This window comes from Cokeromyces recurvatus (assembly GCF_025118155.1).
Source record: "Cokeromyces recurvatus strain NRRL 2243 chromosome Unknown BX663scaffold_48, whole genome shotgun sequence".
In the NCBI taxonomy this organism is placed as follows: Eukaryota; Fungi; Mucoromycota; class Mucoromycetes; order Mucorales; family Mucoraceae; genus Cokeromyces; species Cokeromyces recurvatus.
Window position 1 is genome coordinate 107,578 of NW_026251434.1, and position 24,186 is coordinate 131,763.

At 27.8% G+C, this 24,186-nt stretch overlaps 9 protein-coding genes and 2 non-coding genes across 11 annotated transcripts; 8 read left to right on the forward strand and 3 right to left on the reverse strand.

Moving 5' to 3' along the window:
• Positions 1-1,003: 1,003 nt before the first annotated feature.
• BX663DRAFT_462833 (uncharacterized protein) lies at positions 1,004-1,295 on the forward strand (the record flags this gene model as incomplete). The annotated part of the gene is made up of 1 exon (XM_051523981.1): positions 1,004-1,295. A coding segment is annotated over one exon (216 nt), but the record flags the coding sequence as incomplete, so codon positions are not given.
• Positions 1,296-1,958: 663 nt separating this feature from the next.
• On the reverse strand, positions 1,959-3,557 carry BX663DRAFT_526839 (uncharacterized protein). Its single transcript, XM_051529956.1, has 2 exons — positions 2,888-3,557; positions 1,959-2,831 (listed from the first exon to the last, which is right to left on the reverse strand). Exons 1-2 carry the CDS (start codon positions 3,476-3,478, stop codon positions 2,157-2,159), a joined length of 1,266 nt encoding a protein of 421 aa, XP_051377881.1. The 5' UTR covers positions 3,479-3,557; the 3' UTR covers positions 1,959-2,156.
• A 5,343-nt stretch (positions 3,558-8,900) lies between these two features.
• BX663DRAFT_490519 (uncharacterized protein) lies at positions 8,901-9,453 on the forward strand (the record flags this gene model as incomplete). The annotated part of the gene is made up of 3 exons (XM_051524957.1): positions 8,901-8,942; positions 8,964-9,216; positions 9,383-9,453. The coding sequence occupies 3 exons, from the start codon at positions 8,901-8,903 to the stop codon at positions 9,451-9,453; spliced, it is 366 nt and encodes a 121-aa protein (XP_051377882.1).
• A 478-nt stretch (positions 9,454-9,931) lies between these two features.
• Positions 9,932-10,524, forward strand: BX663DRAFT_538762 (uncharacterized protein). The gene is made up of 2 exons (XM_051530695.1): positions 9,932-9,995; positions 10,062-10,524. Exon 2 carries the CDS (start codon positions 10,172-10,174, stop codon positions 10,340-10,342), a length of 171 nt encoding a protein of 56 aa, XP_051377883.1. The 5' UTR covers positions 9,932-9,995; positions 10,062-10,171; the 3' UTR covers positions 10,343-10,524.
• A 530-nt stretch (positions 10,525-11,054) lies between these two features.
• Positions 11,055-11,763, forward strand: BX663DRAFT_526847 (uncharacterized protein). The gene has a single exon (XM_051529957.1). It carries the CDS (start codon positions 11,279-11,281, stop codon positions 11,741-11,743), a length of 465 nt encoding a protein of 154 aa, XP_051377884.1. The 5' UTR covers positions 11,055-11,278; the 3' UTR covers positions 11,744-11,763.
• Positions 11,764-11,825: 62 nt separating this feature from the next.
• BX663DRAFT_526850 (uncharacterized protein) lies at positions 11,826-12,268 on the reverse strand. The gene is made up of 2 exons (XM_051529958.1): positions 12,051-12,268; positions 11,826-11,988 (listed from the first exon to the last, which is right to left on the reverse strand). The coding sequence occupies exons 1-2, from the start codon at positions 12,118-12,120 to the stop codon at positions 11,831-11,833; spliced, it is 228 nt and encodes a 75-aa protein (XP_051377885.1). The 5' UTR covers positions 12,121-12,268; the 3' UTR covers positions 11,826-11,830.
• Positions 12,269-12,733: 465 nt separating this feature from the next.
• BX663DRAFT_526851 (Mss4-like protein) lies at positions 12,734-13,583 on the forward strand. The gene is made up of 5 exons (XM_051529959.1): positions 12,734-12,937; positions 12,989-13,036; positions 13,081-13,161; positions 13,220-13,237; positions 13,299-13,583. Exons 1-5 carry the CDS (start codon positions 12,745-12,747, stop codon positions 13,463-13,465), a joined length of 507 nt encoding a protein of 168 aa, XP_051377886.1. The 5' UTR covers positions 12,734-12,744; the 3' UTR covers positions 13,466-13,583.
• On the forward strand, positions 13,584-14,388 carry BX663DRAFT_526855 (40S ribosomal protein S20). Its single transcript, XM_051529960.1, has 5 exons — positions 13,584-13,609; positions 13,677-13,702; positions 13,769-13,818; positions 13,897-13,952; positions 14,022-14,388. The coding sequence occupies exons 2-5, from the start codon at positions 13,691-13,693 to the stop codon at positions 14,270-14,272; spliced, it is 369 nt and encodes a 122-aa protein (XP_051377887.1). The 5' UTR covers positions 13,584-13,609; positions 13,677-13,690; the 3' UTR covers positions 14,273-14,388.
• A 2,382-nt stretch (positions 14,389-16,770) lies between these two features.
• On the forward strand, positions 16,771-16,853 carry BX663DRAFT_t140. Its single transcript has one exon. It is a non-coding gene; the product is annotated as a tRNA-Leu (tRNA).
• Positions 16,854-21,306: 4,453 nt separating this feature from the next.
• Positions 21,307-22,074, forward strand: BX663DRAFT_490521 (uncharacterized protein; the record flags this gene model as incomplete). The annotated part of the gene is made up of 4 exons (XM_051524958.1): positions 21,307-21,363; positions 21,408-21,649; positions 21,685-21,769; positions 21,982-22,074. The coding sequence occupies 4 exons, from the start codon at positions 21,307-21,309 to the stop codon at positions 22,072-22,074; spliced, it is 477 nt and encodes a 158-aa protein (XP_051377888.1).
• A 665-nt stretch (positions 22,075-22,739) lies between these two features.
• On the reverse strand, positions 22,740-22,822 carry BX663DRAFT_t141. The gene has a single exon. It is a non-coding gene; the product is annotated as a tRNA-Leu (tRNA).
• Between the last annotated feature and the right edge of the window lie 1,364 nt (positions 22,823-24,186).

A 24,186-nucleotide genomic window follows, 5' to 3' on the forward strand; every position in this document is an offset into this window, starting at 1 on the left:
TCGCGACAGAAACAGAATGAAGATATCTTGAAAGAAGAATATTTTCCCATAAAATAATTAAAGTTATTGTGTTTGAACTCTAGTCTTTGCCCTGACTGAGAATTAATCTCAGTTAACTCTAATAAATATTAAATTATTGGTGCTTGATCTAGCCGGTCATTTTTCTTGAAACCAAATAATGAAATCTCATTTGTTCATACTTGTGAATGATATAGGAAAGATACTTTTGACATTTAGATTTATATTCTAACCAGCTTCTTTGTATTATATTCATTCCTCAATGTACTATTTGAATAAAAGTCATTATAGTGTATAGTGTATAGTGTATAGATAGTATATGATTGTATTTATAAATTAGTATTTTAGACAATATTATAATAATAATGCGTATATATAACTAATAGGTATAATCTATAATTCATATATCTTTATCAGTAATAACTCCTTACACTATGTTTTGCTTATCATTATTTCGTAAAGTTAGTATTTATTATAATATTATTTTTCTCATCGCAAGAATGTCTTATAAACTGAAATCAGATAATATTGTATGCATAAAGTGTACAACTACTAACTATAAAATCGTTCGGTCCTTTATGACTCTGATCTGTATATTATAAGATATTATGTAATACATCATTATATACACAACATACCTGTATATAAAGTTCCTATCAAGAGGATAATTATATCCAAGGAATATAGAAGGAAGAAGAACAGCCTGCCCATATCGAGCTAAACAACATTACTGTCAAAATAGATACGGAAAGTGTAAAATAGAAATATGTACAGGAAGATATAAGAATTCACAATGCTTAAAATAGATCTTCATTTGTATCTAATAACATAAAATCATTAATCTTTAAGAAACCCCGCAAAAGAAGCCTATAAATAATGATATATTTTCTAACCTTGCGTCTAAATGCTAAAATTTCTTGGGAACAAAAAAAAAAAAAAAAAAAAAAAAAAAAAAAAAAAAAAAAAAAAAAAAAAAAAAGAGAGAGAGAGAGAGAGAGAATACAAGCAAATTTATTTTCCCCTTTACTCTTCAAAGTTATATCCTGCAGACCAATTTTGGCTTTTAATTAAATCAAATGTTAGACGCTCTCAATTCAGTGATAAAGAAGATATACATTCCAGAATCACTAAATCATACGATAATATTCCTCATAACACTATTAAAACCTTTGTACAGTATTCTAATAATGTTTTCGTCTAGTGTTTGATGAATAAAGAGTTTTTCCTTTTTTTTTCTTTTTTTTTATAGTAGCTGTGATTGAGAGAATTTAACTACCGCAATATGAATTTAGGTCAGCGTAATTTTATACATTATTTTGGATGAATCTAAATAATACAAAAAATGACACGTGCATATATTTATAATTTATTATGACTATAATAATAATGTAACACGAACACGCTTCTTATAACTAAAGAGTTGAAACAAAATATGAGAAGGAAAAGGAAGAGCTTTTCTTTTTCCTTTTCTTTTTTCTTTTTCTTTTATCTTTTTTCTTTTACAACTTTAAACCTTTATTTCACCAGCGGCTGTATTCAATAATCTATTCTGTATTGATCGCTCGAAAAATTAGTTGAAACAAAGTACAAAAATCTATCATCTTTTCTTTTCTTACCCCTTAACAATGATTGAAAAAAAAAAAAAAAAAAAAAAAAAGTGCATAATGAAACAATCTGCAGAGAAATCTAGAGTTTTATTAATAGAAACCTGTTAGAACTATTTGCTACATTATTCTATATATTAATGGTAAAAGATCACATTATAGAAGCAACAAAGCTTAATTTTCAAATTTGATATCTGATTTGAATAATATTTAATTCTATTTATATATGGATTATTAGCTAATAATCCCGTGATTAATGAAAATTTATTCATCAAAAGTATATTATATGAGCAATAGAAAGATAAACTTTTGTTACTAATGACAGTCTGATAATAATTTATATACGAGGATGTAAACATCTTTTTTCTTTATTATATGTGGTGAAAAAAAAATATATATATATAAATATTTTATATTTACATTTGTTTATATAATAATACAAATAAAGGAATTTAAAAAAAAATATCAAAATAAGTGGTGGGAGGGGAAATAATACTAATAAATTATAAAAAAAATATTGAACATTTTTCTTGCTTAAAGATGGATATAGGCGGTTAAACTGTTGTAATTATCAGTTTCTGCTGAAGAGCTGGTATTATCTGTATCATCTGTATCATCTGTATCATCACAATCTTCATCGTCACCTTCATCTTCAGCAGGTTTATTTTCAAGAGGATAGACAAATTGTTCTTCCCAATAAGGACGAGAAACGCTATTACAAGCTAAAGCAGGGATAACATTAAAGACCTTTTGAATGGTAGGCATCCATTTCATAGTCATGCCAACAGTAGCGCTATTCAATTCATGTTCAAGAACGATATGACCGGTCTTATCTTTTCCTCTTCGTTCTTTACTAACCCATTTTTTAAAGTAGCCATCAACAGTGCTAGGAGGCAAGTGACCACCACCAGGGGCAGGCATAGCCCAATCATTGGTATCTCGATCCCACATAACGGTATGCAAACCCATTTGCCAGGCAATAGAACGAACACGATCATCAACATCACCTTGAGGAGGTCTCCAGCACTTGGGTGTAATTCCAGTAGCTTCCTTAATGGCCCTTAGAGTCCAATATAATTCAGCAACAACTTCTTCATTTGTCTTGGTTGTCATTGCAGGATGAGACCAGGTGTGAACACAGATATAATGACCATGATTTAAAGCACGCTTGGCAGCCGCGGGGTAAGTAACGACATTGGAACCGATATACTAAACAGACAAATCAGTATATACTTCTTCCTATATATATATATTCAAGTACTTACAAAGAGAGTAGCCTTTTGGTTATTATTTTCAGCTAAAAAGTTGTAAAGAGCAGGTTCAGCATAAGGGTTTTCCTTCCGTGCATATTTGCCAGTATAAAGATTGAATGGTCCATCATCATAACTCAAACCCCAATCTCCTTTACGAGGACATTTGTAGTAATCTTGAGGAATATTAATCTTGGGAGTAACACAATTAGTATCAGACCACCAACAATAAGGATCTGCAGGACCATCAGTGTTGGGTACAAAGTTACCATTTGCGTCTTGAATTCTAACAGGAGCTTTAGGGACAAGAGACCAATCGATTTTATCAATAGCAGCTTTGACTTCAGCACTCTTAGTGCTAGGTGTTTTCCATGTTGGAGGATAACCTTTCAAAGTATAAGTAGGTAATGTTTTACTTAAGTCATAAGGTCCATAATTGTAAGAAGTAACTACACCGGTTGCAGGAGGCAAATCTGGGAAAACTGGTGAGTGTTGAGGAATATAATCCTTAGTAGATGAAGCTTTTGAAGTAGTTTTTGATGGAGCGGCAAAAACGAATTGACTTCCACAAAGAAGCAAAACTGCACTAGCGATAGTAAACTTCATTTTTCTATATAAATTTATTAAATGTATATGTGAAAGGGGTAAAGTGAAGTACAAAGAAAAAGATTGACTGTTATTTGACCCCTTTTTATATAAATATTTTTTGGAAGAGGGAAAAAAAAAATGAATAAAATATCCGGAGTTTATTCTTTGAATGTATCTTGTTTCATATGACTTGGATTATAAAGATTATATAATTGCATTTGGTAAATGAGGGTTTACAAAGATCATTTCTAAAACTAAAGTTCTACAAGACTTGATAAGTTAAAATGTTGGTATAAATAGTAACTTCAGCTTTCTTATTTTGGGAAAATTATCCTTAATACGGTATGAACTCTCCATATATACAAAAATATAGAGGCACATAAAACAAACGATTTGTAAGAGCGTTTCATCATAACTTCACATCGTTCATACATATACATGCTTTATGACCTTTATTTTTCTTTTTCTTTTTTTTTTTAAACAAAAAGAAATATTTTTTTTTTTTTTTGGAATCAAGTACTAAAATTGAAACCGGATAAATAGTCGTTATTTGAATTTCTTTTTTACTATAAAACACAACAAAATGTTATAAAAATAACTACTAACACGTTTAGTTACCATTAACCGCGTTTCCTTGCTTTTCTAGACTTGTCAAATCTAGGAACATTTTATCCGTTTATGAAAAAATCTGAAAAATAGTCTGATCCCTTTCTTTAATTGTAATTTTCAATATCTTTAAAGAAACTATTAATACTTGATTAACACTCCTAAATGTTATTATTTTATTTAAAGACATATAGCATTAAAACCTTTTTTTTATATATATTGAATTAAGCTACTTGTTAAAATTAGAAAAAGGTACAGTTCAAATAAACAAGCTCAGTTTTGGTAATTACAGCAGTAACAAGAGCATTATGATCTACGATCAAGTTTTCTTTTTTATAATCAAATATTAACATTGAAATAGACGGTTTATACTTAAAAATAGTATATACTTATCTCGCCCTTTATTTTATTTTTTTTACCTCAATCTTTTTCTTTAATATTTTTTATAAAGTAATTAGTCAATGTCTTTAAAAATAGATTTTTTTAGCTATCAATATAGTAACCTTTATGTTTAACATTTTATGTCAAATAATAGAAAGGTTACAATTATTGATCTTATCTTGTAATGATCTATCACGCTTCAGAGTAATACTAATACTAATGGCTTACTTAATAGTTTAAAGGTATATTTAAGTTTAACAATAGTTACTTACTCTCTCGATTTTAAAGTAATAAGGATGTTTTATATTCATTTTGAAGTTGAAATATGAAGTTTCCCTGTTTCTATCAAAAGTTACGTTATACAAAGATAGCATAAAAAAAAAGGCTGTTTTCTATTTTTAGTTTCTATTTTAGGAAAAATTATCCCTAAACGTTATATTATATAAAGACAATAATGAAATTAAGAAATTGCTAATATACCAAAAAGCATAATGTCTATGTGCACACTTTATCGTCTCTTTAAATCTTATAAATCTTTTACAATTTCTTTTTTATCGTGTTAATCAATTAGTAAGCCGTAAAAAAAATATTTTGTAGCTTCCAGGTTTTTTTTTTTGCACATCATTAGTTCATTGGTCTAATTTTAGAAAAATGCACGAAAATCTCCAAACAAAAGTATATATTTTGAAACAGCAATAGGATTTATTTTTTAAAAAAAAATTACATAAATGTCTTTAAACACGCGCGCATATATACATATTTATTACTTTGTTTCTACTAAATATTGGCAAATAGTAATAAAAAAGTACAACACAGTAGCTATTAATAAATATCAAGTCTTTATTGTTATATTCTGATCTCACTCTTCTTTTTTTTTCCCTCCGCTAAATTTTAAAATGAAAAATTCTTTTAAAAATAGTTTTTTTTTTTTTTTTTTTTTTTTTTTTGAAGAAAACCCCTTTTACTGCTGAATTATTATTATTTGTCTGTTTGAGACACAGACACAGCAATAAGCGCTTTTAAGTAATAATGAAAATAATGAAATAGTTTAATTTTACAAATAGGATTAAAACTTCATAACTTAAGATTATATTTTCTTTTTTAATACACAGAATCTAAATAAATGAATTGAAGGTTTTTTTAAAAATAAAATAAATATTTGTATTAAATTACAAATATAGTCGCCTATATTCTTTTTATAATATTACTGTGCTTTATGTCGTTCTTTTTTTTAAAAAAACATTTTATGAATAATATATTAACAAATCAATACTTTTATATAATGGGCTATTATTAAATAAAGGATGTATTTTATGCATTATTTTGTTTAATTCTGTCATCAGTTTTTTTTTTCTTTTTAATTATTTATTTACCCGCTAAATAAATGTCATACTTCGTGCCTAAAATAAAAAAAGTATGCAATTAGAAAACATTCTAAGTGTTTATGTTTTTATATTTATAAAAAAACTGCATCCTATTATAGAAGGGCTATTTCTTGATTTCCTTTCATTACTCGCTTTTTTGTTTTTTGTTTTTTTTTATTTTTATTTTTATTTTTATTTTATTTTTTTTTTTTGTCGAATAGCATTGAAACAAAGCAAACTATCAAGTTTCAAAAGGAAAAGTATACTTCTCTAATCTATCATTCTATGACTCTAGCTGTCTTTATTTTCTGTTATAAGCGTATCTATGTAATTTATTAGATAATAATAACTTTTTACTCTGATTAAATCGTTTTTTAAGAATAGAGTAAAATACGTTAAATACGCCTTTGTCATTTAACTGCTACTTTTTTATTTCTGCTTTCTTTAATTACCATATTTATTTAATTCTGGTTTTCATTATGCTTTATTTTTTTGTTTGTTTGTTTGTTTGTTTGTTTGATTTTTACCAAACATAACTTCTATTGCCCTCTGCTTCTATTTTTCTATTTCTTCTTATAAATTTCCATTTGATATTACCACAACGGTAAAGTGTTTGTTGATCCTTTACTATATATGTTACAGTGAAGTGTAAACTCTGAGTTAAAAATCAGTTCTGTTATTCCATTTTCATGAATCTTTCCTTTTACACAAAAATTTCAAATGATATAGAGAGCTTCTTACCTGTGTATATAACAAGAGTTGTTTCATTCTATGCTATTCAAGTGGGTGTTGCGGTTGCATAATTATCATCAACACTTTTATTGATAGCATAGTATGAGCTAAAAAAAAAATAATAGTTGAGGCTCGAGCATGTACATGCTGCCGTTTTTTTTTTTTTTATCTTATCTTAACATGATATAAATCTGACTGCTATACCATAGTTTTTCAGAGTAAATAGTAGTATCATCGTTTGTATTCTGTATATTACTCACCGTCAGATACTTTATGAATGCACCAGTTAGAATAAACACAAAAACAAATTCAATTCTCTGCACCTATTGACGTTTTACAAACTCCTCTTCTGTTGATAAATATCTAAAAATAGTATTTCTGATGACGATCAAAAAATTGAAATTTTGTCATTTGGAAAGGACATACTAACTCTCGTTTACAGTATTTTTCGAAAGTATTCGCGTACTTTATAAAAATTATTTCACGCACTAACCAAATAAAAATTAATGCATTGACAAATCATTATTTGAACAGTCTTCAAATCTTGACAATGAATGCCTGCAAAATCCTTGGAGGTCGCTTACGAGCACACTGTTGTAAGCTTCTCTGATATTCTCAAACAACGTTTCTTCTTCAAGTAGTATTTCCCTCTTGACTTTACTCTTGAAAACAGACCAAAACTGTTCAATTAGATTTAGTTTAGGTGAGTAAGGAGAGGGGGGGAGAGAGAGAGAGATAAACACAACCGTAACCATGAGCTTCAGTATACTTTCGAATGTCAACGTGTTTATGAATAGAAAAGTTGTCCATTACCAGTGAATGTCCCTTAAACTCTTTGAATTTGTGTTCATAATTTCTATCGTGCTAGCGATAAAAATTGAAGTAATTGCTAGTTACCGTACCCACCTTTTCCTGTCTCTGGCTTCTTGACAACCCCTCTTAAAGCCTTTCTTTTTTTTCGATGGTGATGTAGCCTTTTGGAACCTTTAACTGTACGTTTATTACACTAGAGACTGACATGGCTGCCATGATAGTATGTGATTTTGCCTTTGTAATATTGAACGCATTTCAAATTTATTTTTCTTTTTTCTTTACACGTAAAGATAGAAACCAGTAACATGGACAAAAGTGTATTAATACTTTATTTAAATCTTTCATCATTGGTAATAAAGAAGTGTATATTTGATTCATAATGAATTTAGTAATCCATAAACATTTTTTCCATGTATATACATATACATTAATAAGGAAGAAGTTATCTATCCAGCTATACACTACACATCTTTATTATTATTATTATTATGTTGAGTACATATTCAAGAAATACATTAAAGAAAATTCACACTTTTAAATAATATTTAGGAAATAATAGATTTTATTACAATTATACAGTTTATAAGCAATAATATATATTGTATATATATCAAAGAGAGCTAAAAAGTAAAAGCTAGTTAGTAAGAACATTATTTTATAAAAAAATAAAATAAAAAGTCAATAAAAAGCCAATTGAACATTCAGGTCTAAAATATGGGGTGGAGGGTCTAAAATATAACATTATGGAGAGATAATACTAGAATGACGATTGTTGAGACCAAGTTGCTGAAGAGATTCATTTGTTGCACCCAGCCCGGTGGGGATATAGAGACGCCTACCCTCTACCTATTACCCATCAGTAAAGGGTAGAATGATATACTAGTTGCCCACCTTTACATCTACCTGTCAATGTGTCCCGCATATATAGAGATATATTTATATGTCTATCGTCATCATTATGTTCAAGTCTATGGTTTTTAAAGAAGAAGAAGAAAGAGAATAAGATAAGAGAATAAATAGAGAAGAAGAAAGATAATAAGAGAATAAATAACAAGAATAATAATAATAACAAGAAAAGAGAATAAATAGAGAAGAAGAAGGATAATAGGGAAGAAAGAGGAATTTTGTTTGAAAAATAAGGCGTGTTTATATCTTTTTTTTTTTCCTTTTTTTTTGAGGCTTGAAGTCAGATGTGACAATAATACACTTGACATTGAGAAACATACTGTACACCATGAAATCTGAATTGTATACTTTAGCCTCATTGCTTTTCAATTCACCTTTGGCCCTATATAAACATTTAAAAAAAACCGTCAGCTATCCATTCATAACCATCTTAGATATCTATACTACTATATTACCATTGGATTGGGAAACGACTATTAGAATTAAAAACGGAATGTAACACCGGTGATAATTAGTGGTGCGCACAGGAATCTTCTACTAAACAATTGGGCAATCCAAGTAAAGATATTAACGATCATATTAGTAACATCTCGAAATATCAGACCAGATCAGACTAGATCAGTGTTAAACTTTTGTTGATGTTTACATCTGGGTTAGAACATGAGCTGTATGAATATCCAGTAAGTTGTTGTTTGCTGTAGCCTCAGACAAGAATTTTGCGCTCAATGATGGTGATGAGAGCCAATCAACAGGAGGAGTATTCAGGGGAAAAAATACATAACTTGTTACAGAGTCATTTTAAAAAAACAAATCCTTTTTATGATAATGACATCTTGCCTCAGACGCATCTATATACCAAAGAAGTCCTTTATTGCATCTTTCTGAACGATATTACCATGATTGTAGTCGTCTTTACAACTAAGTTAATTGAAATAGGCCATCATTTATTAAATGGTAAAGAGGTTATTCAAATAAAACTCGTGTATTGTACTTCATAGCATAATATTCATTCTATATTCGGTTTTAATAACATCCATTGTTTAGTTATAGTCTCTTTCTTCTTTAAACAACCTAATGCCTTTATTGAGTGTTAAAATTAGTTTAATAACGTTGAATAAAGCATTAAAAGATGATACAACCAGCGACATTAAAGATTTGTTTATGCAAAAAACGAATTTCGAGAATTTTTGAGAAGCAAAAGCTTCAGGGTTCTTTTCCATAGAGATGTGACGCTCAAAAAAAAAAATGAAATAGGGTGCCTTATCTATCTCTGACAATCTATTAGAGTAACTTGGGAACAAGTTTTTACAATTTGAGGTGTTAATGTGTCGCTACCATTGAAGAGTCACCTTTTAACACCATACTTTACTTTTGATCATAACTCCTCGATAGGAGTAAGAAAAGGATGGATAGGGAAGATAATATGTCATGAGTTGACTTATAATGTCATATTCCTTGATTTAACAAGTGGATCAAGGAATTCATTATCTATAACATATCTTAGTATTTAAAAAGGGGAAAAGATTACTGTGAATGCAAGTCAAAGATACTTAAACTGGTTTTCATAGCATACATCAAAGAATCTAAAATCGTTAATCTTTACAACATCATTTTGGCAAACGATGTATGTGAGTAAAAGAATAATTTTAAGCACAACATAAGGGAGACTAAATGAGATGCATATTAGTTGCCTAAATAGGAAAAAAGAAAGTTTATGAGAATATAAACAAAAATGTGAAAACAAAAGACATTTATTTTACTTACTTTTCTCTCCTTTAACATAAACACATTTTATATAGTCATAAAGAAGATATAAAATTGACAACATTTTACTATTCTACACATTGGTACTTTTTATAAGAAAGGAAGAAAATTAAATAATGTAACTGTGTGTATGTGTGTGTATTAAATGTGGGGTAACACATATTCTTATCGATTTCATATGATTGTGACTGTAATTTACAATAACGACCTCCTTATTCTTATAAAAAAGAGATATTCAAAGTTATTATTTTTTCCCTTTTTTTCGTCTTCTTTATCTTCTTTATTATTACTATTTCTTCTGTTGGTAAGTCATTAAATAATACTATTTTATTCTTCTTCTTCTTCCCTGCCCTAGGAGGAAATTCTTTTTCTCATGGTTATCACTTATGTAACGCCTTCTGAATCAACAAGACACCCTATCTTGCCCTCCTTGAATTAGGAGGACACTGTAGGGTATCTTGTTGTTTCAGAGGGCGTTACATATTGTGCTAGCCATGGGTTTTTTCTAACCTCCTAGTAAAAATAAAAAATACAAGAACAAAGAAGGTGCAAAGAATCCTAGCCTCCACGCGGCCACCTTTGGACTGCAGTAAATATTATTATTTTTACTGTTGACGAATTGGGGATTCACTTTTTATATGAAATAAAAATGAAAATAAAATACAATAAATATATCTTTTCTTACGCGTCTTTTAATAATCTTGTGCCTTCTTTAACTATTGTTTGTATTATAAAATATCTTTTTGCTCAAAGTTGACTTTGAGAAGTATAAAAATCTATTCAAGATACGCGTCATTTGGTTTATTACTAATGCACGTATAAGAATTAAATAAACAGTTTGTTAATTCTAATCAAAATATATGACTTAAATAGCTCGCTAAAATAATATTTTATCAACTGTTAATTTGAATACACCGTTCTAAAATGCAAATAGTAAAAAAGGAGAATTACATTTTTTTAGTAAAATCATCATTGTTATAAGCAAAACAGTAGTCCACGTGAGAAAGTAACAAATCGGAGAAGATACAGAAAAAAGTAAGTGCCTTTTTATATAAATATATATACTTGACGCATATAAAACTGTGCTCTTTTTTTTTGCCAAGTTAATTCTTATGAACTTAATATTGGATTATATCAATATTATTTTACATAATTCTTCATTATTGAATCATTTTTCATCTTTTTATAAATATAAAAATTCATTTTATTCAAACAAACAAGAAAAGATTTATCACAGTGATAATAAAAAAAAATGAATATCGCAACAGCAAATATTACGCCTGCATATACCACAACACAATTATTGTTATCTAATAGCAAACCATATATACTATCTCAGAGAATTATTATCGATCTTACCTCAATTGTACTTCAATCGAAAAAAGACACAACAAATACTCTATTAACATTAAATAATATAATGATCAATAGTAGTAAGAATGATTATTATGACTCTTCTTTTCTTCAAAATGAAAAAACATATAGCCTGACAGCAACAGCGGCACATCAGCCTAAACGCCCTAGTTGGACATACTCCTATATTTATTTACGAGGATCAAGAACTAACTGTGATAATCTAAGAATGCTTGTTACAGAACAAAATATGATTCGTGCATCCAAAATTACGAGAGTACTTAAACCAAGAAGCGTATATTTACCTAAGCGTAAAGATAAATTTATTTGGGGGAAACTAAGTCATTTAAGACAAATTGTATAATAAAAAATATTTTCTGCTGCAAAATGTATACACATTAAAAAAAAAGGACTTTATTGAGATTAAACCAAACTTTACTTCTAAATGTTCTCAAATTGTTTTTTTATTATTAGATATTTCATAAAATGACGCTATATTGAGAAAGACTGAATCAGTCATTTTAACATATCCGTTAAAACAGGCACAATATAAAATGAAACAACAGCCATTAAAAGGCAGTATTTGTACCACGAAAACAGAGTTATTAACTAGAGAAGGTTTATATAAAAGTAAGTTACCACTATTGTAAGAAAGAGTAAGCATAACTTACATGTAAGCTCCCTCCCCCTCCCCATTCTATATATTGTAATGATAACATTTTTTTTCTGGGATATTATCATAAGCCTCTAAAAGAAGTCAGTCAGTCAGTCAGTCAGTCAGTCCCTAAAAAAAGAGGATTGTATCTCTGTTACAAAAAATAACATTGAGGGAGGAGAGCTCATTAGCTATTTTAGATACTCGGTTACAATGCATATTTGCAGTAAACCATTATATGTTATATTTAATGACAAAAGCTGACGTCTCTATTGATATGTGTTTACATATGTACATAGAACTTGGATCCTTAAAGATAATAATAAAACTGATGTTTAATAGTGCATGTAGAGGAGATCTTTATTGGTCAAGCTGCACCTTCAATCTACAGGGGCGTCAAAAAAAAATGCGAGAAACAATTCCTCATCATTGCATTGTAAAATAGCTTACTTTTTTTTTTTTTTTTTTTTTTTTTTTCGTCAGAAGCAAAAAGATAGTTAACAGGTAAGATGTCTTCACATAAATCTTACAGGGTCCGAAAATTAATTTCGTTGTGTCTTCAAGCTTTTTTCCATTTTGTCCAATAACGGTAAGCATTGCATCAGAAATTTAACTTTAATTCGCCCAGTTAAAAAAAAAAAAAAAAAAAAAAAAAAAAAAAAAAAACTAATATGAAAAAAACAAAACATAGTAAATTTTCGCCGCTTTTTATGCTATTTCGTTCTTTATTAGTAGCAAGAAGAAGATTAAATTTCAAAACATTAAATTTTGTTATTGAAGAAAATCATAAACAGACTTTATTAAAACAGACTATTTTAAAAAAAAGAATAATGTCAACTAAATCAGAAGATGAATGGAGAGCTATTTTAACACCCGAGCAGTTTCGAGTACTTCGTCAAAAAGGTATACGAACATTATGTTCCTTTTGAAAATGAATACTAATAATAACTTAAGGAACCGAGCGTCCCGGAAGTGGTGAATATAACAAATTTAATAAAAAAGGTAAAGAACATGAAGAATCTACCTATATCTAATTCGTTATAAAGGTGTTTATCATTGTGCTGGTTGTAATGCGCCTCTTTATGTTTCTGATACAAAATTTGATAGTGGCTGTGGATGGCCTGCATGTAAGTGGAATATTTTGTTTTATAGTAATGAATATTAACTTTTACTTTTTGTTCTTAGTTTTTGATGGTATTCCTGGTATAGTACACATTATATGCATTATTATTACGTAATTAAAATTTATGTTTTTTTTTTCTAGGCGCCATTGTTAGATACGAAGATAATTCACATGGAATGCAACGTACCGAAATATGTTGTGCCAAATGTGGTGGTCACTTAGGTCATATATTCAAAGGTGAAGGGTTTAATACGCCTACTAATGAAAGACACTGTGTTAACAGTATCAGTCTTCGATTTCATGAATAAATAATCACATAAACTGTGGCTTGTTTATTTTCATAAAACTATCCAATTATATTGCTGATTCAAAAAAATGATTTATAAATAAAATTTTTTTCAGTTTGCTATGAATCCTTCTTCCATTTAGCAAATTTAACTTAGTCACCGCTGGTATGATCTAATTGTTTAACTAAAAATTTAGTAAACTTACTAAAGTTTTACTGTTTTGTTTTTATAGAGAATTCGCTAAGAATGTCCTACGTCGTAAGTCAATAAAATCAAATTTATGGCAATTTCAAATTTATTAAAAAAATTTCATATTTTCTCTAGGCTAAGAACACTACTGAAAAGCCTGGTCTTGAGGAACAAGAACAACCCAAGTAAGTATTCTTTTTTTTGAAATTAATAATATAATTGCATTGTGGAATAAATAACTCATGCCCTTTTTTTTTGTAAAGGATTCACCGTATCCGTATTACCTTGACTTCTCGCAACGTCAAGAACTTGGAAAAGGGTAAATAATATAAGAACTAAATCACACTATAACAATAAGTGATATGTTGACATTTATTGTGTATTGCAGTTTCTTCTGATCTTATCCAACGTGCTAAAGATAAGCAACTCAAGGTTAAGGGACCTGTTCGTCTTCCTACCAAGGTTCTCCGTATTACTACTCGTAAGTCACCCTGTGGTAATGGTTCTGAGACCTTTGACCGTTTCGAGATGAGAATCCACAAGCGTTTGATTGATTTGCACTCTCCCTCTGAGATTGTTAAGCAAATCACTTCTATTTCCATTGAACCTGGAGTTGAAGTTGAGGTCACTATTGCTTAAATAAAAAGTAAAAAGTAAAAATAAAAATAAAAAAAAGTAGTAGGTCTCATGTGAGAAATCATAACGTTTTGAACGGAAAAGAGACCAGGCTTTTCTTTTTAAAAAAAAAAAAAAAATGCTTATATAAATTGTTTAATGTTTATATGCAGTAGTAATATTAGTAGTAGTAGTTAGTAGTAGTAGTAGTAGTAGTAGTAGTAGTAGTAGTAGTAGTAGTAGTAGTAGTAGTAGTAGTAGTAGTAGTAGTAGTTAGTAGTAATAGTAATAGTAGTAGTAGTATTAGTAGTAGTAGCTAGTAGTAGTAGTTAGTAATATTAGTAGTAGTAGTTAGTAGTAGTAGTAGTAGTAGTAATAGTAATAGTAGTAGTAGTAGTAGTAGCTAGTAGTAGTTAGTAATATTAGTAGTAGTAGTAGTTAGTAGTAGTAGTAGTAGTAGTAATAGTAATAGTAGTAGTAGTAGTAGTAGCTAGTAGTAGTTAGTAATATTAGTAGTAGTAGTAGTTAGTAGTAGTAGTAGTAGTAATAGTAATAGTAGTAGTAGTATTAGTAGTAGTAACTGTTGTTGTTGTTATGGTATAATACACTATTAAAGGGGGATGATAAATAATAGTTAATTAGAGCTAAATATAATAAACTATTGAAAAAGGGTGTATGCCTTATATATATACATATATGTACATGCCTGAAAGAAGTGATAATTATAGAGATATATATTCCTATAATACTTTGTGTATTAGAGATTAAATTATTATCTTATATAATAAAAAAAGACAAACTTTAGGTAATATTATCTAATATATGAAAGGTAATAATAGAGTATTCATTTAGTTATAATAATTGATACTATCATTATTATTAAAAGAAACAGACTTTACACTTAGATCTTGAATTAAGCATGATATTATATTAAATAAATATAAAAATAGAACGAGTAATAATAAATAAGCAATAGACAATCATCTGTATTGATTGAATGTCAAAGATATCGAGAAAGAAAGAAAATTGATAAGCTTCAATAAGTTAAAGTATTATGTAATGTATATAAGTAGCACGTTATATATTACAAATAGTAAGTAACATTCAATCATACTACCGAATAAAAACAAGCCTTTTGATATATATATATTTTATACATATTATTATTAATATTAGCTTAAGCAAGTTATAGAAAAATAAAAAGGTATGCTTGTGTATCTACTATGACATGTATAAAAGTATTCTCAATATGTTAAGGATATATTTGATCAATATCTACTGTATGTATTCATAATAATATACTCACAGATACTGTTTAAACATCTTGTATAGATCCTGTTCTCCTGAGACTAGTTTAAAAAAAAAAAAAAAAAAAAAAAAAATTAAAGAAAAGAAAGAAAAAAAGAACTATCTTTAATAGACATCTTGTATGGTAAACTCTATTTTGTGAATATTCTTTGCTCTATTTACACTGAATCTGAACAATAATAGAAAATGAAAAATAATAGTGATATTATTGAATTTTTAATGCTGTAGATTATAATCTAAATAATATCAAAGGTCTTTTAACACGACATTTAAAAAAAAAAAAAAAAAAAAAAAAAAAAAAAAAAAAAAAAAAAAAATACACTATAATTAAGAAATAAAATCTTGAGTGTTATAGAGAAAATAGTCAAGAATAATGTAAGGAAGATTAGTAAATTAGATACATTATCAGTGGATAGATAGTGATAAGTAAAGTATTTAAATAAATTGTTTAAATAAAATAAAAAGGAAAGAAGAATGGAGCAAAGAAGAGGCTTAATCCATAAATTGTGTATATTATATTATCATGGTTATAATAAATAGTTTAACACAAGTAATCAGTACTAAATTATTTATAATTATAAAATGGTGGCATTATTTTAGTAGAAAGTGTAAAGAGCATGATACAATAACATATTTGATCTACTTAAATACATACAATTTAGACTTATATATATATATGTATTATTATATTTTATATTTTATTAGTTATCATTTGTTCATTGTTAAGTTTACTAGTAAAAATGGACACAAAATTTATTAATTATAATTTTAACATGTAGATGATCATCTTCATTTACAAATGTGTTTATGCATGTAGCTTCAGTATACTTTTCTAAATATATATACTATACATATTTAAGCCCCAAAAATATCAATATGACTCACACTTTTAAGTCTTTATAAAAGCTTTAAAAGAAATTTAGTATTCAACTTAGAGAAGAAATTGCAGGGCAAAACAGCACTAATCTAGTACAAAAAATAAAAAAAAAGAGGGGGAGGAAGAAGAAAAGATGGTTGCTATTATTACATAATAAGATGAAGAGAACTACTACTACTACTATAATTATTATAATTATTATAGCAATAGAGTAGTAATAAATATTAGCAGAAGAGGAGAAAGGAATGCAACAGTCACAGTATATTGTGACTGCTGTGACTTGCTTTTGATGTGGATATGGCATCTGAATTACTTAAAATTAAAGTTTTCATGAAGCAGTATCATGACCGAGTGGTTAAGGTGGTAGACTTAAGATCTACTGCACGTAAGTGCGCGTGGGTTCAAACCCCACTGATACTAATATTTTTTGATCTTCACGTTGGTATTCTTTTTCTTTTTTTTTTTTTATTGTAATAATAATTTTGTATTTCACAGATCAGATGTATCATAATCAGAGATTATGCTTTACATGTACACTTTAATTTTGCTAGCTAATTGAATTAAGTTATAGACTATAATCATGGCAACAATGACTCACTATAAGGGTTTAATAATCTTAGAACATTCCTGTTTGTGGATAAGAACAGTTATATCATATTTTTTCTTTGTTATTCTTGAATATAAAGAATGCTAGCAGTCTATCAGTATAACTTGGACTACTCGACTTCGTTCTTGTAAGTCTATGGTAGTTGAAAATGTGTTCTTTTCATATATTTCGTCTGGATATTTATCTGTTGTAAATTACGTATTTATTCGTTGTTGTTATTTTTTACTATTTACGAAGAACAATTATTATCATAACTTTGCTCATTGGGCTTTATTCGAACAAGCAGACCTATGTCCAATCCCTTAAAATAAAAAGATAGGTATTATAGAAAAATGTTATGCTAAAAAAAGTCCTAATAGAGCTATATTTAAGGATTTATGCATCTTACATGGAACTGTCAGCAAAATTGTAGCAGCTTATAGTGGTATTATATGTAACATAAAAAAGCCATTCAAAGAAATCATCTAGGTAGATTAGTCATGATGTCTTTGTATATTAATCATTTTATAACTTCAATCGAAGCTCCTAAAAAGTTATATTGTTGGAGTTATGATATTTATGTTAAAACTATCCACAGATTTTTTAGATCTGTTGATTTAAAACTTAGATCAAAAAGTCTAAATTGCGATTAACAATGAATGTAACCAAAATTGTTTGAATTGAGCTAAAGAATATAAAGACTAGGGAGGTGAGGATTGAAAAAAAAAGGTTATTTCAGCAATGAAACCAAATTAAATAGGTTTGATTTAGATGGTAGCATTAGGACATATGTAAATAAAAGTATGCCCTTTCGAGATCATATTGTCAATTTTAACTATATTGGCAGTGGTAGAAGCTAGATTTTGTGGAGTAGTTTCATTCAACATGAACTCGGATTTGTTGCTAAAATTGGGTGAAGGAATGGTCTCCAATTTGTTCTACGAAATATCAAGTGTTAGTTTTATTGAGGCTCTCAAAGACTATAGCCTTAAAAAAGAAAATATCATTTTACAGTAGGATAATAATTCCAAGCATACATCCAAGTATGCAAAAGCTTAGTTAAGAAAAAAAGATTAACATTCATGGTTAGTCATTCTACTCACTAGACCTTAATTCAATTGAAAATCTTTGATTATATTTGGAATATAAGCTCACCAATTATGACATATCATCGAACAACATAGATAAGCTATAGCATTGAGTATTATATCTTTTGTACAATAAAGTAATAGTAGATTTAAGTATAGAATACATAGAAAATATAATTAAGCTTGTTGAAGTGACTATTCATACAAAAGACGGTAAAATCAAGTATTAGTATCTATTTCTCATAAATTCTTCAATATGTTAATTTTAATATTTGATTAATACACATTATATATTTTACTTATAACTATATATGTTATTCCTCATAAAAAAATATACATAAACTAGAATATAAAAAAATATAAATTCCAAAATTATTGAGCCGCTTATGTAAGCCACTCTAACATACGCTGTTTCTATTAATGCTTTATTGAATTTTTTTAATTTTATTATTAAAAAAAGAGATTAAAGATATAACTTAACAATTAGTATATATGTCTTAGATAATGCTGATAATTCCTACAAGCTCGTTCATTATAACTAAATTATTATCCAATATATATAATATATACATACTCTTCAATTAATTTTTCCAGATATTTGTATGTTTTTTTCTACATAATTGCGTTCACACTGTATATACATATGTATATAAAAACTGAGATATTCTGTTAACAAATACATATAAAAAAAAAGACTAAATGAAAGTACAGCATTAACAGTCAGTAACTCAAATATCGATGGTGTTACTGCTTTAAATAACCAAATCAAAAAAATCAAATTTCTTGTATGCTTACATAGAACATTCCGCTTTTACAGTGTCACTTACTATTATTATTATTATATAGATAGGCTTCTTTACATGATATGTCTAGATTGTAGCGTTTGTACCCTACATTATATTTAAATTAACTGTTTCTATTAATGTTATAATAAACAGGTTTAAGGCCTCAAACAGGAATATATAGCAGAAATGTAAATGCAGAAGTACAGTAACTCACAATGTTTTTAAAAATCAGACAAGTTATGCATATATGTATTTGTACTTTTTTTTTTAGGCCAATACAACCCCCTATATTTTGTTATTAATAAAATATACATACTTTTCGCTTTCTAATGATATATAATTTATTATAAAAAACGCAAGTTACTTTCTGTAGTGAAAGTTTAAAATCAACATATACAAAATATTTATGCAAAACTTACTTTCTGAGTTTACAGTTTAGTTTATTTATTTAACCATATTTAGCTTTTATAACAAGTTCAATACATTTTAGCATACTTTCTATATACTTTAAACATGATCCAGCTGTAACTTTGTTGTACCAGACGGCAGCCAGTCTCTTCCAAAGCTCATTCATGTTTTTATAGCTATTTCATAAACAGCAAGCTTGCACTTGAGACAAAACCATAAGCTGTCAGTCAAATTTAAGTCTGGTGAGTAGGAAGGCCAATCCAGCATATTTATTTTTCTTTTCTTTTCTTTTTTTTTTTTTAAAGAATGTATTTGTGTATTTTGAGGTATGTTTTAAATCGTTATCCTGTTGAAGAATAACATCCTCCAATGTCAACCCATAATCTTTCAAAGTATTTATGAAGTCATCGTTAAGTACTCCATAATATAATTGCAAGTCCATCTCGCTCTCTATCTTGGCAATAAAGCTAGAATCATGCTGTGTAAAATAGCTCTATTAAATTAAACTCCTACCTCCACTTTTTTACTACTTATGATTAACAAGGTTATGGTTTTTGAAGGGTTTACTCCCTTTTAATCTACATCTATTGCTTTCCTTCTGATCCAAGCCAATTTATTTTTGTTTCATCACTGAAAACAACTTTTTTTCTGATCTTCAACGGTCCAACTTTCGTATGATTTTACCCATTCCGACCGATTCTCCTTTTGCTCATTAGTCAATGGCAATGCGGATTTTCTGATCTTAGAATCGAAATCAAATGTCTTCAGGAATCTACGAATAATCTAAGCAGTTATGTTGAAACATTAATCGCATAGGTTCCTAGCTGCTTCAATTACTGTAATAAAATGATCAGCATAGAACGATCTTGCATTCAATCTACGACACAATTAGAGATTAATCTTAGGTACCTAGTTTTTTTGTTGCATGCAATGCCGTAAGCCTAAGCAATTTTTCCAATAGTAACATTGGAAATATCTAAACTTTTTGTGATAGCTCTATGAGACGCCTTAGCTTTAAGTTTAACTGAAATATCGTTCTTTATTTCAATAGGAATTGGACACATGTCAGAAATTAGTTAGATGTAGAGATGTTATGAATGGCTTTGAAGAATTGTAAGTATCAGTAAATATTTGAAGTCATAAAACTGAAAAAAAAAAACAGGTAAAAGCTATTATATAAAAAGTCCATTTCAACTAACTAGCTTAGTTATGCGAATTCTCAGATGATGGTATGAACGATTGGAATATTTATCCTGACTGACAAAATGATTGGAATTGGGACCTCAAGTTGTATCAATGAGTAACTTTAAACTACTAGTTTTTGAAACAATAAAAAAAAAATCAGTAAACCAAACTTATAGAAAAGTAACATAAAAAAAAAGTTGGAAAATCATGAAAATCAACACTTTTGTGAGCCACTGTATATTTGATTTTCAAGCTTACAACGACCTAATCTTATTACTTTTGTTAAACTCTAGTCTGAAAAAAAGAATGATGGAGGTATTTTATTTCCTCCAATATGTACCATTACTACTGCTAGCTCTATTGAAGTTGACGATGAGATAACAAGGTATATTTTATGTGTTTTTTTACCTTAACTATCATTATTGCGTCTCATAAAAACTTCATGCAGTATTTGGAAAGTAAAGAAGAAATACATGGGATGGGATAGGCTTACATAATGTCTACTTTTCCAAATGAATGTAATTTTGATAGTCTGCTAGAAATCAATAACGTGGATTACTCTGACTATTTTAAGATATACAAACTTGTTTGCTTTTTTTTTTTTTAGATTCAAATTGTTCCTCTGGCCAATGTTTGCATTTAGACACATATTTCTATAAATTATGGTAAATTATTTTTCCTGCGATCATAAAATTTATTAAATACTAGTGCATTATTTCACTATTTCATTTTGAAAGCAAATCCATACCCACTTGAGCTTGATGATGTTTTTTGGGCTAAGCCATTTAGAAATCCTCTATTTACAGTTAATTAAATCCGTCATGCCCAATCTTGATATCTTTATTGTACTTATCAATGATATAAAAGAGCTGATTGAGGTATGATAGCCATTTTATGTTGATATAATACTGTATCAACTAAGATTTATCATTTTAAAAGTACAATTCTCATTTATGCAAGAAAAAAGCTAAGAGATATCTTATTTAAATTCGAATTCACAAAGTATAAACCAATGAATGTGCATGAAAAGGATGTATATGAATGCTTTGAAGTCAATGCGAAAGTTTTTATTATTAGTCAAAATACATACATTACAGCTTACAAAGTTATATTTTATACGACTTTGAATTTGTTATCAAGTCATATGATAAACCCTATCAACAAGTACGATGTTGAAACCATTTATGTACATCCTTTAGTTCAATCATAAGGACTGTATCCACAGAGCTTCTTAAAGAAAAATTGCCAATGCCATCTAATACAAAACTAACCAAGGAAGTCTTGGTAAAAATATTGGTTTTTGTGAGATGAAGTCCGTAAAACACATCAATATGTTGAGAAACCTTATTCTAAGCCTGTATAGGTTAGTTTATTTTGCAAAGGACACTATTGATATATCTAACTTTTGTTATATTTAGCTATTCTAATACATTAGCTCAGAAGCTATATTTTGTATGCCTATTCTTCTTGGAGAAGCATTTTATTGAACATTTGAGCTCTTTAAGGTTGAGATTCCCTTGAACACTTCGGAAATTTCAGATCTGAAACTTCAAAACTTAAGAATCTATGCTCTTTACAACACTTACTAGATTTGTGTACAGTGACTGATTATACTAACTCTTATAAATGAATGCCTCTTAGTACACCAGAGTTGAATGATATCGTATCAAATACTCAAAATAAAGATGATACTGTCATTAGTTTTAAGAAATATTGCCTATCTTTTTATTTATTCTTTTTTTTTATCCTTTTAAGTAATATCCTTTTAAAGATATTAAAATAAAAACTAGTAAAGTCAACAAGACTGAACAATAGTCCTAGAAGTCGATTATTTTATTTACCATTTAAAATGATGGGTGATGTTTATATAAGAATATAGAAATATATGGTATTAGAGAACGATAAGAACAGTATAAGCTACGACCAAATAGTATTTAATATTATTAATAAAGTGTGCAAAGTTTTTAAAATCCTAGGTTATAAAGAAGGATATAAATATATTGAAATCCATTTCTTTATATATATTACTATCTGTTCAAGTACTTTTAATCTAACCCTAGATTAAAAGTAATCAGAATAGATTACTTTACACCATGATTATAGTCTATAACTTAATTCAATTAGCTAGCAAAATTAAAGTGTACATGTAAAGCATAATCTCTGATTATGATACATCTGATCTGTGAAATACAAAATTATTATTACAATAAAAAAAAAAAAGAAAAAGAATACCAACGTGAAGATCAAAAAATATTAGTATCAGTGGGGTTTGAACCCACGCGCACTTACGTGCAGTAGATCTTAAGTCTACCACCTTAACCACTCGGTCATGATACTGCTTCATGAAAACTTTAATTTTAAGTAATTCAGATGCCATATCCACATCAAAAGCAAGTCACAGCAGTCACAATATACTGTGACTGTTGCATTCCTTTCTCCTCTTCTGCTAATATTTATTACTACTCTATTGCTATAATAATTATAATAATTATAGTAGTAGTAGTAGTTCTCTTCATCTTATTATGTAATAATAGCAACCATCTTTTCTTCTTCCTCCCCCTCTTTTTTTTTTATTTTTTGTACTAGATTAGTGCTGTTTTGCCCTGCAATTTCTTCTCTAAGTTGAATACTAAATTTCTTTTAAAGCTTTTATAAAGACTTAAAAGTGTGAGTCATATTGATATTTTTGGGGCTTAAATATGTATAGTATATATATTTAGAAAAGTATACTGAAGCTACATGCATAAACACATTTGTAAATGAAGATGATCATCTACATGTTAAAATTATAATTAATAAATTTTGTGTCCATTTTTACTAGTAAACTTAACAATGAACAAATGATAACTAATAAAATATAAAATATAATAATACATATATATATATAAGTCTAAATTGTATGTATTTAAGTAGATCAAATATGTTATTGTATCATGCTCTTTACACTTTCTACTAAAATAATGCCACCATTTTATAATTATAAATAATTTAGTACTGATTACTTGTGTTAAACTATTTATTATAACCATGATAATATAATATACACAATTTATGGATTAAGCCTCTTCTTTGCTCCATTCTTCTTTCCTTTTTATTTTATTTAAACAATTTATTTAAATACTTTACTTATCACTATCTATCCACTGATAATGTATCTAATTTACTAATCTTCCTTACATTATTCTTGACTATTTTCTCTATAACACTCAAGATTTTATTTCTTAATTATAGTGTATTTTTTTTTTTTTTTTTTTTTTTTTTTTTTTTTTTTTTTTTTTTAAATGTCGTGTTAAAAGACCTTTGATATTATTTAGATTATAATCTACAGCATTAAAAATTCAATAATATCACTATTATTTTTCATTTTCTATTATTGTTCAGATTCAGTGTAAATAGAGCAAAGAATATTCACAAAATAGAGTTTACCATACAAGATGTCTATTAAAGATAGTTCTTTTTTTCTTTCTTTTCTTTAATTTTTTTTTTTTTTTTTTTTTTTAAACTAGTCTCAGGAGAACAGGATCTATACAAGATGTTTAAACAGTATCTGTGAGTATATTATTATGAATACATACAGTAGATATTGATCAAATATATCCTTAACATATTGAGAATACTTTTATACATGTCATAGTAGATACACAAGCATACCTTTTTATTTTTCTATAACTTGCTTAAGCTAATATTAATAATAATATGTA

Bases quoted from the DNA above. Each gene is read 5' to 3' on its own strand.
- BX663DRAFT_526839 (XM_051529956.1), bottom strand. From the start codon at position 3,478: ATGAAGTTTACTATCGCTAGTGCAGTTTTGCTTCTTTGTGGAAGTCAA. The intron at 2,832-2,887 runs GTAAGTACTTGA...TTGTCTGTTTAG, and splicing joins ACCAAAAGGCTACTCTCTTT to TATATCGGTTCCAATGTCGT.
- BX663DRAFT_538762 (XM_051530695.1), top strand. From the start codon at position 10,172: ATGTGGGGTAACACATATTCTTATCGATTTCATATGATTGTGACTGTA.
- BX663DRAFT_526847 (XM_051529957.1), top strand. From the start codon at position 11,279: ATGAATATCGCAACAGCAAATATTACGCCTGCATATACCACAACACAA.
- BX663DRAFT_526850 (XM_051529958.1), bottom strand. From the start codon at position 12,120: ATGATAATATCCCAGAAAAAAAATGTTATCATTACAATATATAGAATG. The intron at 11,989-12,050 runs GTAAGTTATGCT...AACCTTCTCTAG, and splicing joins GAGGGGGAGGGAGCTTACAT to TTAATAACTCTGTTTTCGTG.
- BX663DRAFT_526851 (XM_051529959.1), top strand. From the start codon at position 12,745: ATGCTATTTCGTTCTTTATTAGTAGCAAGAAGAAGATTAAATTTCAAA. The intron at 12,938-12,988 runs GTATACGAACAT...TAATAACTTAAG, and splicing joins TCGAGTACTTCGTCAAAAAG to GAACCGAGCGTCCCGGAAGT. The intron at 13,037-13,080 runs GTAAAGAACATG...TTCGTTATAAAG, and splicing joins TAACAAATTTAATAAAAAAG to GTGTTTATCATTGTGCTGGT.
- BX663DRAFT_526855 (XM_051529960.1), top strand. The intron at 13,819-13,896 runs GTAAGTATTCTT...TTTTTTGTAAAG, and splicing joins GAGGAACAAGAACAACCCAA to GATTCACCGTATCCGTATTA. The intron at 13,953-14,021 runs GTAAATAATATA...TGTGTATTGCAG, and splicing joins CGTCAAGAACTTGGAAAAGG to TTTCTTCTGATCTTATCCAA.